This window comes from Vidua chalybeata, chromosome 24 (assembly GCF_026979565.1).
Source record: "Vidua chalybeata isolate OUT-0048 chromosome 24, bVidCha1 merged haplotype, whole genome shotgun sequence".
NCBI lineage: Eukaryota > Metazoa > Chordata > Aves > Passeriformes > Viduidae > Vidua > Vidua chalybeata.
Genome location: NC_071553.1, coordinates 5,052,239 through 5,068,329, shown reverse-complemented (window position 1 = coordinate 5,068,329; position 16,091 = coordinate 5,052,239). Strand labels below are relative to the sequence as shown.

General features: G+C 53.2%; 1 protein-coding gene and 1 long non-coding RNA gene across 2 annotated transcripts; one reads left to right on the top strand and one right to left on the bottom strand.

Moving 5' to 3' along the window:
- The first annotated feature begins 1,613 nt into the window (after positions 1-1,613).
- Positions 1,614-13,738, top strand: IP6K3 (inositol hexakisphosphate kinase 3). Its single transcript, XM_053963666.1, has 6 exons — positions 1,614-1,712; positions 5,208-5,552; positions 9,549-9,729; positions 10,751-10,923; positions 11,549-11,724; positions 13,201-13,738. Exons 2-6 carry the CDS (start codon positions 5,366-5,368, stop codon positions 13,651-13,653), a joined length of 1,170 nt encoding a protein of 389 aa, XP_053819641.1. The 5' UTR covers positions 1,614-1,712; positions 5,208-5,365; the 3' UTR covers positions 13,654-13,738.
- An 858-nt stretch (positions 13,739-14,596) lies between these two features.
- LOC128799353 (uncharacterized) lies at positions 14,597-15,698 on the bottom strand. Its single transcript, XR_008434710.1, has 2 exons — positions 15,157-15,698; positions 14,597-15,029 (listed from the first exon to the last, which is right to left on the bottom strand). It is a non-coding gene; the product is annotated as an uncharacterized LOC128799353 (long non-coding RNA).
- Between the last annotated feature and the right edge of the window lie 393 nt (positions 15,699-16,091).

The following is a 16,091-nucleotide window of genomic DNA, read 5'->3' as shown; positions in this document are numbered from 1 at the left end:
GTTGCTGAGATTTGGGAACAAAAGGGAAGGAATTGGTGCAAGGCTGATTCTCCTCAGGCCCCACATTCCTGGTGGGATGCTTTTACCCAGGTCAGGTTGCTGAGTTCCAGCTGGAATCTGTTCCAGGTTAGGAAATGGTGGCTCTGAGTGTCACCCCCAGCGTGTCCCCCGTTCCATCTCCTCTCTCCAGGCTGGAGCAGCCCCATTCCACGCCAGACTGGACTGGGAATTCTGGCAGTTTTCCTGGGAAAAGCAGGTTCTGCCCCCCTGCCCTGCTCCCCTCCCAGCCCCCACTGCCAACCAGAGCTGCTGAGGGCCCTTTCCCACTTTCTAGCAAAGTAAATTTCTGTAATGAACCACATTTCTATAAATAACTCATCCACGGGAGCTGCTGCATCCCCTCCCTGTCAGTGGTTCAAATGTGGCCCAGCGAGGGCTCTGAAATGAACCCAGCTCTTCATCTTTTCCTTTCCTGCTTCCATTTAGAGCCCTTCCCACGGGATGTTTTTCCTGTTCTGACACGACAGCTGATGCTGCACCTTATTGATGGGCACGGAGTCAGGGCACGGGGCCAGTTCTCCTGGAAAGATCCAGGGGAGCTGGGAAGCCAGGCCTTGGGAATCTGGGTCTTTCTTTCATCCTTGTCTTTCATCTCAGCCTCTGCCCTCACCATCAGTTCCGTCCCTCTGCTCCTCCCGAGCCTGGGTCCTCCCCTCCACTTAGTGGGAATTTCCACAGACACGGATCCTTAGCCCGGCTGTGAGGTTTTTTCCCCCAGCATTTCCCCCATGGCATCCCTGGGGGCCCCAGGCCTGGGCATGGCTGTGCTGAAGTCCTCAAGTTCCTGCTGGGGCCTGGGGGTGAGAGTGGGCATTGTCCCCTCCTTGTCCTGGGTGCTGCCCAGGCTGGGTGTTCCTTGTGATTCCCTAAAAAACACACGGATCCCATTTTTTTGGGGTGCAGGGGCTGGCAGGAGCCCTTGGCACTCGCTGCACAGGACAGTAAGGCCTGGGGGGACACGCTGTCCTTGAGGAGTGGCTGCAGGGGACAGCGTGGCCCTGGCAGGAAGCTCCCTGGGACTTTTCCATTCCCATCACGCTCCCAGCTCTGATGTGTCTCTCTTCCCGTTGGCAGGGCTGGAGCTCTGGATCCACTCATGTCCTGACCAGCTTTGGACAAACCTCGGCCTTCCCCCCTTTGCCCACACCCTTCCTTTGCCATGAAGGGGGGTTTGGAGCCCCTGTCACCTCCCTGTGCCTCTCCTTCCCCATCTCCCTGCGCTGTTCTTCCCGGTGCTTTGCGTGCTCTGGGAAGCCCCATCCCTCTCCCAGTGTCAGCCCATTCTGCAGGGAGGTGACAAACCCGAGCTGAGGGGGGAGTTCCGTGGAAAACAGATGGACAAATCCCCAGCTGTTTTCCTGGAGAGCCGATTTCCCAAGACAGCCGGAGCGCGCGGCCGGCTCCTCTCGTTCTGTTCCGAGCCCTCGCACGCGGCCGCTTCCCTGTCCCAGCCAGGCTGTTCCTCCCTAGCACAGCCCTGCTGGAATGTCAGCTGGACATTCCGGGCTCCTGCCAGCGCCGACGCAGTCGGGCCATGCCCAAATGTTCCCTCATTCCTCCCTCTGGAGCCGCAGCGAGAAGCAGCGAGAAGCCCGGCCCAGGCAGCGCCGCGAGGCTCGGCCGCAGCCCCCGGCGCACACCTGCACCCCCAGGTGAGCTCCGGGCTCATCCCAGGGCAGGAGGGATGGGGCAGGATGGGCACGGCTTTGGAGGTGGGTGGGATGTTGTCAGGAAGGGATGGGAGCAGCAGGGACGGGGGCACCTGGGGCCGGTGGGAATCTCTGCAGTGACCCTGGAGCTGGCGGCTCTCGGTTCTCCGTGGTGCTCGTGGAATGGCTGGAAAGCATTGGGCTGGCAGGAGGGGAGGGAGGTGCTGTGGAGGGCAGAAAGTGGGCAGGGGGGTGAGGGAAGCTGTGCCCTTTTCTGCAGACTGTGGTGGCACCGTGTCCGTGGTGGCGCTGGGTCCCTGATGGCACTGGGTCCCTGATGGCACTGGGTCCCTGATGGCACTGGGTCTGTGGTGGCACCGTGTCCATGGTGGCGCTGGGTCCGTGGTGGCGCTGGGTCTGTGGTGGCACCAGGTCTGTGGTGGCGCTGGGTCTCTGATGGCACTGGGTCTGTGGTGGCACCAGGTCCGTGGTGGCACCGTGTCCATGGTGGCGCTGGGTCTCTGATGGCACTGGGTCTGTGGTGGCACCGTGTCCATGGTGGCACTGGGTCCGTGGTGGCGCTGGGTCTGTGGTGGCACCAGGTCCCAGCTCTGGGGCTCCAAGCAGGGCTGGCTGGGGCTCCAGGTGAGCCCCAGCTGTGCACACACAGATCTCAGCCATGTGCTTATCTTGCCTTTTTAATGAAGCAAAGAATCTGCAGCGCAGTGCTTGGAACCCGACTTTGGAGCTCTGGGATGCTCCTGGAGCAGGGAGGTGGCCACGAGGGGACACTGAGAGCACAGGGCTGTGCACAGAGCTCTTGTTTTTAAAGGGATTTTGCATTTTAATATTCCTGGGTGTTTCTGCCACAAGGACGCAGCTCGGCCTGGCTGTGCATTCCCCTTGGGGCCACACGAGTCCTGTTTGGGATGGGATGGGATGGGATGGATGGATGGGATGGGATGGGATGGGATAGGTGCCACTCAAAGATTAGAGAATGGAACCTGCCCAGTTCCTTTTGGCTCGGTTTGGAGTTGGGATGAACAACCCGTTTCACTGAGACTGCTTTGAGATTTGGCCCTGCCTGGGAGCAGGGTGGGAGGTGACAGTGCCAGGGGAGCGGCGCTGTCCCCAGCACTGGGGCAGAGCTCATCCAGCTCCAGCCCTGCCAGGAGCAGGGATACCTTCCATGGTTTCTCCAAAGCCCCATCCTTTTCCTGGAGAATGGAATATTTCTCTTCTACGCAGAGGAATGTTCTCCATATCCTCCTTCCCCGATATTTCCTGGCTCACCTCCACCTGCAGCACCTGAGCTGCTTTTCCTTTAGCTGGGGGAAAAACGCTGACAGATTCTGGTTTTTCTTGGAGGGTCTTGATTTATCTGTAATTCCATGTATTTTTAGTGACATAAATATCTCCTGGCATTTGCGATACCTTGAGCCAGTGGAAGTGATTTATTTCCAGTGTCTTGTTTCAGGGGAGCTCAGTGTTCACAGGAACATTTATCTGCTCCGAATGGATGAGCTGCTTCCCAGCAGAAACTCCCAGAAAAGAACCTCCTTCTCCTACTGCAAATCCTGCTCCGAGTTTTGCTTGGGAGAAAACATTCGGGAGCTTTATCAAACTGTGGATGTTTTTTTGCCCAACTCCCTTTGCAATGCTAAGGTTGCCAGAGCTGTCAGGGGGTTGTGGCAGCTGAGTCTGAGCCTTGGACCGTCTCAGAAGCAAGAAAGGATTTAAGTCGTGTTGTTCCCTGCTCCAAAGAGGTTTTATGACAAATCCGCTTGCTTTTGGCTTTTCTCCTTCTTTTTAAGGATGGGAGGAAGAGGGGGGGCAAAGCCACACAAAACAAACCACAACAAACCTGCGGCTCCTGAGGCAGAAAATCCTCTTTAAAAATTGCCACAACTTAACAAAATGCTTTTATTAACGCCCAGGAAAGCTCCGAGGAGCCGCTTTCTTCCCGGCTGGAAAGCGCTCGGCTCGGGGGCCTGGCTTTGTTCCTCCGGGAAAGGTAATTGTAGAGCAGGAATTCCTCTCCGAGGAGGAATAATGGGAGGGGAAAAACCCCACCCTGGGGGAGATAAAGGAGCGTTCGGAGGTGGGAGTGGCTCTTCCCTGCCTTCAGCCCACTCCATCCCACTGCTCCAGGTGGGAAACCGAGCCGGCACCTGTGCCAGGTGCTTTTCCCTTGGGGGTCAATCCCAGCAGGAGGGGCAGGGATGATTTGAGCATCACAGAATATCCCCAGTTGGAAGGGACCCAGAAGGCTCCAACTCCTGAGCTCTGGATCCTTCCTGCAGGATGGGGAATGATCCAGCCCCGGGTCAGTGCTGGCCCTTCCCGCAGAGCCCTCGCCCACCACAGGAAGCTCCAGGTGCCCCCAGGAGGTGCCACCACCCCTCTGCTGTTCCCTGGCTCCTGCACAAGGAGGGGTCACATCCGTCCCGTGGGGCTGCCGGGGGTGCAGCTGCTCACCTGGAGGCTTTCCTGGCAGAACTGGGTCTTGCAAAGGCATCATTGTCCCCTGCACTGGGGTTCTGCTGGCAACAACGGGGTGCAAAGCTCCCTTCACAGGTTGTGCTGAAGCTGGAGCAATCGGGAGAAAGGGCCTGTGCTGCCATGCACCCATCCTCAAATTATGATCTTAATAATTTTTTCCCCATCCCTGTGAGTCTGTGATGTGGGGTGTCCATCTCTGGTGTGAAGCCAGGCTGCTCCAGCACCAACATCAGCTCCTTTTTGTCGTCCTTGGTGCCTGTGGGATTCAATTCCTGATGTCCACGAGCCATCCGTGGGTTTCCTGTGAGGAATGGGGGAAGGAGCTGGTGGGTGCTGCTGCTGGGGCTGCACCACGATGTGCTCCGTGATTTTCCTACACTGCTGCTTTAGAGCTGAGACTTGCTGCTGTCAGAATCAAGGAGGAATTTCTGGAATCAGGCGTGGATCCATTGCTGGGTGCAGGGTGGAAAGCTGGGTGTGAGCCCTGTGGGTGCTGCTGTGACACATCCACATCCCCCTGGCTGTGTGTGTCACCCTGGGAAGGAAATGCTGCTGCTGCTGCTCCGGTGTTCAGCGGCAGGGAATGTCCCAGACTGAGGTTTCTTTGGAAGGGGCAGGAATTGTTGCTCACCCCTCCAGCAGTGTTGTAAGGCAAGGGAGTGCCTGGGGACTTGCAGGGGCTTTGCAGCAACGCTGCTGTGCAGGGAATGTCCAAGGGAAGGACTGGGACCACCCTAACGTGGCCTGTGGGACAAACTGGGGGTGTTTCACAGCATCGATGCAGTGTGTTAATCCTGCTGCCTTGACGAGGCCACTGCTGTAATTCACAGCTCTTCCGATTGCTGTCTCTTGTCCCCAGCAGATCAAAACTGGGGCTTTCCTGGACTCTCTGTGTCAGGCTGGGGCTCCCTGCCAGCCCCTGGGCACTGACAGATCTCATCCCACCCTGCTGGGTGACCCTTCTCCTCTAACTCCTTCATTCCCTCTCTTTTGCAGATTCCATTAGTGAAAGGCCAGCGTGGAGGAAAACCCAGCGTGGGGGAAACACCAGAGTGGGCGAAAACTGGCCCAGCCCCGCCCGTGCCAGCCGGCGTTTCCCAGCTCCGTGTGCTGCTGCTGAGGGGGCTGGAGCCCCCCGGGCTGTGCCTGGCACCATGGTGGGTCAGAGTGCCGAGCCCAGGGCTGCCGTGCTCCTGCAGCCCTTCGTGCACCAGGTGGGCGGCCACACCAGCATGCTGACCTACGACGAGCACACCATCTGCAAGCCCCTGGTGTCGCAGGAGCTGAGCTTCTACGAGTCCCTGCCCCTGGCCATGAGGCAGTTCACGCCTCAGTACAAAGGTAAGGGGAGCTACAGAGCTCTCAGCTCCCCAGAAATCATCCCCAGCTGCTGCAGCTGAGGCCTTTCCAGGCACAGAGGATTTTCCTGCCTGTCCCTCTGCTTGCTGCCCCATCCCTGACCCCCTTTCCCAGGTGAATCTCTCAGCCCCTGGAAAGCAGCACTGGGAGAGCAGCACCAGCGTTTTTTAAAGACATTCTCCCCTCCCTTCTCTTTCTTACTCCTTCAGTATTTTCTGCTTTTACTGCCAGACTTGTGCTGCTCATAAAGCTCCTGACCCTGGCTTTTGGGGGAAGCGAGAAGCTCAGTTGTCACGTAAAAACTTAAAATATCTCTTGGTCCTTCGGCGTTACAGCAAAGAGCTCAGTCAGCCACGGCTCCAATGTGCTGCCAGCCCAATCTCTCCCTTTCTCAGAAAGTCAGGGGCCTCTGCAGATTTATGGGACAATATTATAAAGATGCTTAAGGGAGAAAAGTTTCCTCTGAGCAGTTTCCTCTGGCAGGAGCTGGGGTTTGGTGCTGCAGCACTGGGCCCTCGCTGATAAAGCTGTTCAACAGTCCCAGTTTAACCAGTCCAGGGGTGCCCTGGTTATTCAAACCTTTGTGTCTTTTCTTCTCCTATTTCAAATCCCAGAGAATTTTCTGATGAGGGGTAATTAAAAAGCAATTCTCCAATCTGGCATTGGGCTCAGAGGTTTATGCCTCTCCTGGCTGTCCCAGCCCTGCTGCCAGGCAATTAAAGAGCTGGAACGCTTTCCTGTGAGGATGATGAGGGCTCCATCCCCTATCCACACATATCCATGCACCTCATCTCTATTTCTGGGCTGTGGGAATGGCCCTGGGACTGTTACATAATGGTGACATTCTGTGCAATGGTGACATTCTGTGTAACGATGGCATTCTCCACAATGGGGATCAAATATCACTCAAGCCTCACCCCGAGCCCGCGGCTTTTGCTGCTCACCTCGCCCATGTCAGGCACTTTGGTGACCTTGGGACCGACTTTTATCCCCTTTGAAGGCCCTGCCTGGTCCCAGTTGAGCTCGCAGCGGGATGCTGGGCTTGTTTTCCAGCCCAGTTCTGCTCAGGTTCCCAGCGCCCCGGGCAGTAGATGAATGTGCTTGTAAACACAAAAATAAACCCACGAGGCCAGAGTTACAGAATGAAACCTCCTGAGAGCCTCTGGGATGCCTCCAGCGTGGTGACAGCACCCAGAAATACCCTCTGGCTCGTGGCTGGTGGCGGCAGGAGGGGCACTGGGCTGTCAGTGACACCAAAAGCCAGCACAGACAGGAACCCAAAGGCTTTGGAGAGATGTTTGCCCGCTGCAGCAGAGGAGCTCTGGGGGTTGTCTGCCACACACAGGTCACAGCAGGACACCTGCAAACCCCTGTGGAATCCCTCCAGCAAACAAAAAGCACTTTCCATGCTGAGCTGTAGGTTTTTTGAGAGCTGAATTTCCAGCTGGGAGGAGGGAGAGGATCACATTCCCTTCCAATTTAACGCTCGGTTCTCGCCTTTGAAAATCTCCCCATTAATTTTCATATTAATGGCTGATATTTAACAACTCTTACTTTCACGCTATATATAAGTTTTTTGGGGCCAGCCTGTCAGCACTATGCAAATGAGCACAGCCCTGCTGACTGCAGGCAGGAACTGGGACAGTTTTTAAGGTTATGGTGTTTGCAATCGAGGGCTCTGGTCGCTTCCCCGTGACTTTCTAAAATGAAAAAGGCTTTGATTTAGGCAAAAGACTCCATTTTTTGGGTTTTTTTTTCATGCCTACATCCCCTGAAAATGTGAAGCAGTCATCCAGGCTGAGAGGAGATTTGTTTGCTCTCAGAAATATGGATTTTTTAAGAATAGGACTCAGGGAGAAGGTAATGCTGGAGCCTGAGCAAGATGGAACTCCCTGAGCTCACCACAGAGGGCTGGGAGGGCTAAAAATATTCCTTTTTCCCCTAATGAAGGTTTGCAGCCCCTCAGCTCCCTTGGCAGAGCAGCCTGGGTAGATTTCCCCCCCGTTTCTGTGTGAAGTCAGCCCGTTTAACCCAGCCTGTTCACAATAATGCTGATTGTACAGAATGGCTGTGGTGAGGGAAAAGCATCCAAACCCAAGGTTTTGGGGTGCAGGACCCGGGGAGGGATGGGCACCCCAGTCCAACGGGGTGGCTGCAGGGACAGTTCAGGTGGGGAAGCCCCTGAGGCAGCAGAACCCAGCAGGCACAGGAGGCAAAGCCTCTGGTCGGTGTTTGCTCGCTGGAATCCTACTTGAAATGGAGAGAAGGGGCTTTGCACCTTTATTGGCGTTGGCACCTTTGCTTGGGAGAGCAGAGCTGTTTGTTAAGCTGCTGAGATCATCTCCCCACATGCCCAGCAGACCCGGTGAGGATGCCCTGGGCACAGCTGGATCCAGCCCAGCTCCCCATGCCCCCAGCTGGGCTCTTTCCAGTGCTGCTTCTGCTGCTCCCACTGCCCTGTCCTCGGTCCCTGTCCTCGGTCCCTGTCCTCTCTGGGAGCTGGCAGCCCCCTGAGCCCCAAATCACACAATGAACCAGGCTGGAAAAGAGCTTTGAGATCACCAAGTCCAACCCATGACCTAACCTAACACCTCCTCGTCAACTAAACCACGGCACTGAGTGCCACGTGCAGGATTTTCTAAACACATCCAGCCACGGTGACTCCACCACTGTGGCAGCAGCTCTCTGGCCACAGAGAGCAGGCACAGACTTTCCCAGGCATTTTCCTGGGGAAGATCAGAGAAAAGAATGAGAAATAATTCTTATCTCCACTTGTTGCACCTGTTTAGCAAAGGGTGATTTCTTAATTGGACACTGGATGGTGTTTAGATGGATTAACCAATGAGGTCGAAGCTGGATCAGTCTGGCTGTAAGGGTTACTGAGTTTCTTAATAAATATAGTAGAAGATGATATCATCAAGCAATTAATCAATCTTCTGCAGTCATAAAGTCAGTGCTAATTATTCCCTGACTGGAGGCCTACAGCGACACACACCTCCCTGGGCAGACTGCAGTGCCCAATCACTCTTCCAGCGAAGAATTTTTTTTTTTTTAATATATTTAACCTAAACTTCCTGTGGTGCAGCTTAAGGCTGTGCTCTAAGGAGGCTCAGGGAGCCGTGGCAGAGCTGCAGGAGCGGGCTGGCGTTATCAGCCTTTCCCAGAAAGGTCAGAGTGAGATCCATGGCCATTCCTGCGCCGTCACTTGAGACGCGCAGACAGCCGGCCCCGTGCCAGGGATGGGCTCATGTTGGGCTAAATCCGTGCTGGACTGGCTGGCATTTGAGCCCTGTGATTGCTGTCAGAGTCAGGGAAAATTGCGATGTTCAAATGCAGAATGGTGTTTTAAGCACTCCGGGTGGAAAAAAATAACCTCCGGTCACAGTCCTGGTCGCTGTCGGGCACAAACACGGATGTGTGACACTCCAGCCCCCCATGGGATATCTGGGAGCTGGTTCTTGGTGCTGGGGGAAGGGCACAACCATGACAATGTGTGGGCAGCACTGCCAGCCCATGGCCACATCCCTGCCCTGCTCCTGGGGCTCTCCAACTAAAAGAAGCAGTTGGCACGCTGGGTGTCCTTGGAAAATGCCTTGTCCCCAACCCTCTCTTTGCTCCTTGCCAATGAAAAGTGTTTCCAGCCTTGTGCTGTCTTTAAAAAGCACTTAAATCCCTTGTGATAAATAACCTGGGAGCTCCTGGGCTTTTCTGAGGCACAGCAGAGCTTGGAGGCGTGGGGGACAAAGGAATGTGGGGTTCAGAGGAGGCAGGTTTCAAACTGAGCTTTGAGAGGGGGAACACTTGAAAATCCTGAGTGTGTTTTCCAGGGTCTCAGCCTAATGATGCTTTACTGAGCTTGAAATCAGAGTGGGATCAGTAAGAAGCCACCAAAACATCAGGTGGTGGCCAGGTGGTGGCCAGGCCTTGGTGATACCCCACGGGCTCATCTCTGTCTCGTTTGTTTTCCCCTCTGTCCAGGCATTGTGTCTGTGCACCTCAAGAAGGACAGCCTGGGCAACCTGACCCTGATTGCGAGCCCTGGCCTGGGCCAGCCGGACAGCTGTGGCCGCCTGGACAGCGCCGGCGGTGACCCCGCGGTCACCCTGTGGCACAAATGCAAGTGGAGCCACAGCCAGGTCAGCAAGAGCTTCAAAGACAGGTGAGGGTCTGTCACTCCCTGCAATCCTCCTGGCTGGCATCTGCCACTTGGGTGGGGTTGGGCTGGGTTTGGGCTGGGTTTGGGCTGGGTTTGGGCTGGGTTTGGGCTGGGTTTGGGCTGGGTTTGGGGTGGGTTTGGGGTGGGTTTGGTGGTCCAGCTGTGGGTTTAGGAGAAAAGCAGGACCCAGCCAAGGTGAAGAACAGCAGAGCCAAGCCCTGTGTGTGTGGTTCTGCTCTTCCCTGGTGTGGGGACAGAGTGAGGTGGATCTGGGATGTTGTTGCTCAAATATCTGCCTCAAATTCTGCTCTGAACCCCATTCCTTGGAGCACAGCATGCTCTGGGAGAGGGAGAACACTCACTGAGCACGGAATGTCCCTTTGCTGGCAGCCATCCCATCCCACCCCATCCCAGGGGAGAGATCTCCCAGGAAGGCACCCAGTGCTCCCAGCACCTCTGCCTCACAGAGCTTTTCTGCAGGACATCCTTCATCCCAAACTGGTTCAGAGCAGCCCTGGGCCACCTGGGACTGGAGGTGGAATATTCCTGCTGCCTTTGGAGTGATGGGAGTGGTGGAATTGGGATGAGCAAGACCAAGGAATGACCCCCCAAGGAGAACAGATCTTCTCATCAATCTTTCCCTCCCTCCCCTCCTTGGAGCCAGCCCTTCCAAATTGGGAATCATTCCCATTGTTGGAGCATTTGCCTGTGCTGTGCCCATTAGGTGGATAAATAGAGATCCCTGGCAGCTGAGGCTGTGAATGGCTTTTTAAGGGAGCCAGCACACTTTAAATTATAATGAAAAAAAAGTATTGGCAGGCAGCAATAGCTGGCTTTCTGAAAATTACTGTTATGGAGTAACAAAGGATCTCTGCAGGTTGGACATGATCAATATGGTTCCTTTGAGAGTCCCTGAAAATCCACCTTATCAAGTTTGAGGCTCTACAGGAAAAAAAAATAGGGAAGAGAATATTCTCCTCTGGAGCTTATAAACCTGACATGTCCCTTTGTGTGCTTTGTCTAGCTGCCCTGGGAAGATGCTTTTGAGGACAGACCTTCAGTACCACACAGATTCCCTTTTGGAGGATGCAAATGGGAAGCAGCCAGAAAGGAAGAGCTACAACCCCTGGGGGCTGCACTGTCACCGGCAGCACCTGAACCGCATGTCCTCCAAGCACAATGAGAACAAACTTCATCGTATCCTTTCTCCTCTCTCCCCTCCAGCTCAGTCCTGGCTACAGATAACAGCTGGGAATCGGTGTAGGGTTTATTGCAGCGGGATACATCCCCTCCTCTGCACAGACTCTGGGAAAATATGGAATAGTCTCTGTTATCTTCTAAAAAAAAAAAAAAAAAGAAAGAAAAAAAACCAAACCATTTTCCATAAAGAGTTCTCAGCAGAAGTCAAAGATCCCCTTGGCATACATTTAAAAACACAACTATACAGGAATTAGCAGCTGCCTCGCCTTTTATTTTCCTATTACACTTCATTACCCACCAGTCATGTGAGTAATAGAGTTTAACAACTTCCCCCACCCACCGGAGCGAGCTCAGCACCTAGGGAAGGTGTCAGAGTGACAGCCCAGGGCTACGGTGTCACTGGAGAATGGAGCTGTTGGGGCTTTAATTGGTAGGGCTGTAGTACAGTAAATTAACTGGAATTGGCAGCAAGAGGCCCATAGCAATGACACGTCAGAGAAATTGGCTGAGAAAGTCTCATTACAGTTGTGAGCTGTTATGGAGAGTGTCAGCGGTTGCTTTGATTTAAGGCCTCTTGCAATTAGAATTTAAAAGTATTGGGTTTCCCTTAACTCACGCTCAGAGTTTCTGCTGCTGGAGAACGTGGTGTCCAAGTACAGCTACCCCTGCATCCTGGACCTGAAGATGGGCACTCGGCAGCACGGGGATGACGCCTCGGAGGAGAAGAAAGCCCGGCACATCAAGAAGTGTGAGCAGAGCACCTCGGCGTCGCTGGGCGTGCGCATCTGTGGGATGCAGGTAAAGCCTCCATCCCTTCGAAATTTAAGTCCTTTTTTTTTTTTTTTGTTGGTGTCCCCCCTTGGTTCTTCCCTTGAAACCAAGCTGGAATCTCCAGGGGTTCTTGGCTGGTGTGAATTGAAGAGGTTTTATTCTCTTTTCCCCTCAAACACGGGCTGTAAAAAGCGGCCACTTGTGGGAATCCTTAAAACCAGAAGGTTTTGGGAAAGCTGCGAAAGGCAGGCCTCAGAAACAGCAGAACTGCAGTTAGAGCTAAGCAGTAACCTTAAGATTTGTCAGCAGAAAAGTTGTATGAGATGTAGGAAGTAGGGACAAATAGAACAATTGCCTGTGTATTAACTCTTGGATAGAATAACTCCCTAAGCTGCAGAACCGTATATCTAACAAGATATTAAGAAAAAACCTCTGATTTTAAGGATTCTCACAGCCACTCGGCTCTGTGTCCTCTCAGAGAAGGTGTCAAATATGGCACATTTAGGGTGACCCTTTCTCTGTGCCACTGCCACCTGTGTGAGCAGCTGGAACCCTTCACCCCATCTGAGAAGCTGCTTTTACACAAAGGTCAGCTCAGCTCTTGGCTGCTGCATGAAAAAAAACCCAAAAGCACCACATTGCCCCACTTGTGCTTTCACTGAGCTGTGAGAACCAGGGGTTCATTTTGAACTAAATTTCTCCAGCTGGAAATGCCCATCCTTCCTCCTGGAAACCCAAACCACACGTTTCCCTCACTCACTATTTCTCAAGCAGGTTTCAAAACCCTGCCTGAAGGAGAATTTGACAGTAATGAGAATAGGATATGAAGCAAAATATATAAAGTCAAAACCCATGTCCTTTTCTGATCTCTGGCATCTTCATATGGGCAGAGTTGAACTTTAGTGGTCATATTGATCCTTGGAGTAGCTACCTAGAACAGAGGCTAGACAGAGTTAAGAGAATAAAATGGGCATTTATTAAAATTAATAGATACACCTCGGGCAGTCAAAAGCCTCCCAGAGGCTACACCTAGATTGAAGATGGTCACAAGTTTTTCAGACAGATATAAGTTTGGTCTATTTGCATATCAGGGGGTAATTCTCCAATTACAGCTTCAGGTAATGAAGTCATTGACCCCCAGCTCGCTCCTCCCCAACTCACTTTTCTTTACATTTTTCAGGGCCTGAGGCTGCAGGGTGTCCTTGGGTTCCAGGCCCAGAGGAATTGTTTTGTCTGACCAAAGTGTGTCAGTGTCAAGTGTTAGCTACCAAAGCAGTTATATGAAGTTTAGAGTTATGCACTAATGCAGCACAGGATTTGAAAAATATAAATGCTAAAATCTAATATAATATATGCTATATATATGCTATATATATATATATATAGTATATGCTCTAATATATGCTAAAATATAAATGCTAAAATGCTAAAATCTAAGGCATCATTCGTGAATCCCTCAGTACTCAGGATGATTTTATGGATGGTTCCTCTGTTCCCTTCCAGGTTTACCAGGCAGACACCGGCCATTTCTTGTGCAAAGACAAATACTACGGGAGGAAGCTCTCTCCGGAGGGATTCCGGCAGACCCTGCGGCAGTTCCTGTGCAACGGGAACCAGCTGAGGACCGACCTGCTGGAGCCCATCATCCTGCGGCTCAAGGCCCTGCTGGCGGTGATCAGGAAGCAAAGCTCCTACAGGTTCTACTCCAGCTCCCTCCTCATCATTTACGACGGGCAGGAGCACAAGGAGAGCGCGGATCAGCACCTCCCCTTCCCAAAAACTCACGGCACGAACCCCTCCAGGGTGGATGTGAGGATGATAGACTTTGCCCACACCACCTTCAAAGGCTCCAAGAGCAACCCCAACCCCACCCCGCACGATGGGCCGGACCACGGCTACATTTTTGGCTTGGAGAACCTAATCAAAATCCTTCAGAGCCTGTTGGAAGGGAAGTGAGAATTTCTGTGAAACGGCCTGGATTTCCTAAGGACTGATAGCCCTGAAAATCCTGCCCAGGGTTGGCTGTGTGGGACCCTCCGGCCGCTGGATGTGGCACGGAAAAATCCTTCAGAGCCTGTTGGAAGGGAAGTGAGAATTTCTGTGAAACGGCCTGGATTTCCTAAGGACTGATAGCCCTGAAAATCCTGCCCAGGGTTGGCTGTGTGGGACCCTCCGGCCGCTGGATGTGGCACGGAAAAATCGGGAAGTGCTGAAAACTCTCCGTGTGCTGTCACTGAACTGAAGGTGGAAAGCAGAGAGCTGGAAGAATCTGCTCTCTCTGCCATCCAGCAGAAGATTTGTTTTCCTTTCTGGTTTTACTGCTGTCCTTGATTTATTTGTGAGCCAAAGAAAGCATTATTTGGGAAGAGTCTTAATGATAAACCGGGAGATGCTCGCCCTGCAGCCGAGTGGGAGGAGGGGGTTTGAGGCAGGAATGAACAGATGGAGCTTCCCTTTGGAGCTTCCCTTCCTGCTCCTGCTCAGGTGGGAGGGAAAAAACACCCTCCAACATTCCCAGTGCCCCTGGTCGGGATTCTCTGTGCACGTGTTCAGAGCAAGAGCTGCACCTCACCAAGCTTTAACATCCCTGTAGGGTTATAACAGGGAATTTTCCACGGATTTTCCAGGAAAAAGGCTCCACTGGGGCTGGAAGTGTGGGAATGTGATGAATCTGTCAGGTATCAGCCACAAAAAACATTCACATCAAGGGATTTTTGCTTAAAAAAAAAAGCAAGAAAAAAAGAAAAAAAAACAGTGTGAGATTGAGTCAGGGACTGGACGTCAAAGGTCACCCAGAAATTCTTTGATACAAATACTGTCTGTGTGTGTGTCTGTGTGCGTGTGTGTGTGTGTGTGTGTGTTTGAAGGAGACAGTAACAAAAGACTCTAAAAAATAATGTTTACAGCTTTTGTGGACAGATTTTATTATTATGATGGAACAAACACAATTCCTTCCTGCATGGTGTGGGAAATCTGAAGGAGAAGTCCTTGCACAAGGAATAGAGCTACAGAACTCCACTACTGGGGAGAGGGGATATAAATAAAATTGTGGAAGTAACTCCCACCGTTGTCCATCTCTGTTTCCCTCCCGCAGCATCCTTGAGGTACTTTATCCTTTGTTTAAGCCCATCATTTTTTAAGAGAGCCGTTATTGCCATGGGTTTAAACACCAGATCCCAAGGGAGATGCTTCACTTGGATTTACAGCAGAAAGCTGCTGCAGTTTATAGCTGGAAAATTTGAGACATCTGGCCCATTTGTGTGTTTTGCTTGGCCCGGAGTCCACCTGGGAAGACTCTTGTTCACAGTGTTGGATTATTGCTTGACCGCAAACTGTAAAAAAAAAAAAAAGCCACAAACACCCAATTTTAGTAAGGGTCGAGCCACAGATTGTCCTGGCTCCCACCAGAAGTCTGTGATAAGACTTTGTGGCTTTGTGGATGAGTTTGTACAGAGCCACCTGAGCATTCCCAGGGTGTGCAGCAGGACACGGGTGGGACAAGGGATGGATGAGAAGAGTCTGAGTGTGACACCAACGTTGGGCAGCCCCTCACTCTTCATTGCTGCACAGAAAACAACTTTTTGGCTGAATAACTAGAAAAATCTCCATGCGCCCTCCCTTTTCACCTGCACAGTGTGGCTGCCCCATCCCTGGCAGTGTCCTAGGGCAGGTTGGATCCCAGGTTGCTCCAAGCCTGGGATAGCGGGAGGTGTCCTTCCCATGGATGAGATGGGATTTAAGGTCCCTTCCACTCAAACCATCGTAATCCTGTGAGGAGTGGCTGAGGGAGCTGGGAAGGGTCTGGAACACCAGGGGAGGCTGAGGGAGCTGGGAAGGGTCTGGAACACCAGGAGAGGCTGAGGGAGACGGGAAGGGTCTGGAACACCAGGAAAGGCTGAGGGAGACAGGAAAGGTCTGGAACACCAGGAGAGGCTGAGGGAGACAGGAACGGTCTGGAACACCAGGAGAGGCTGAGGAGATGGGAAGGGTCTGGAACACCAGGAGAGGCTGAGGAGATGGGAAAGGTCTGGAACACCAGGAGAGGCTGAGGGAGCTGGGAAGGGTCTGGAGCACCAGGAGAGGCTGAGGGAGCTGGGAAGGGTCTGGGAAGCATCAGGAGAGGTTGAGGGAGCTGGGAAAGGGGCTCAGCCTGGAGAAAAGAGGGATCAGGAGGGACCTTCTGGCTCTGCACAACTCCCTGACAATAGGGAACAGCCGGAGGGGGTCGTGCTCTGCTCCCAAGGGACATGACAAGGGAAAACGCCCTCAAGCGGAGCCGGGGGAGGTTCAGGTTGGAATTTCCTCACGGAGAGGGCGGTCAGGCTTTGGAAGGGGCCGTGCGGGGCGGTGCTGGAGCCCCCATCGCTGGAGGCGCGGCGCTCAGCGGGCACCGG

Bases quoted from the DNA above. Each gene is read 5' to 3' on its own strand.
- IP6K3 (XM_053963666.1), top strand. From the start codon at position 5,366: ATGGTGGGTCAGAGTGCCGAGCCCAGGGCTGCCGTGCTCCTGCAGCCC. The intron at 9,730-10,750 runs GTGAGGGTCTGT...TGCTTTGTCTAG, and splicing joins AGCAAGAGCTTCAAAGACAG to CTGCCCTGGGAAGATGCTTT. The intron at 10,924-11,548 runs GTATCCTTTCTC...ACTCACGCTCAG, and splicing joins CAATGAGAACAAACTTCATC to AGTTTCTGCTGCTGGAGAAC.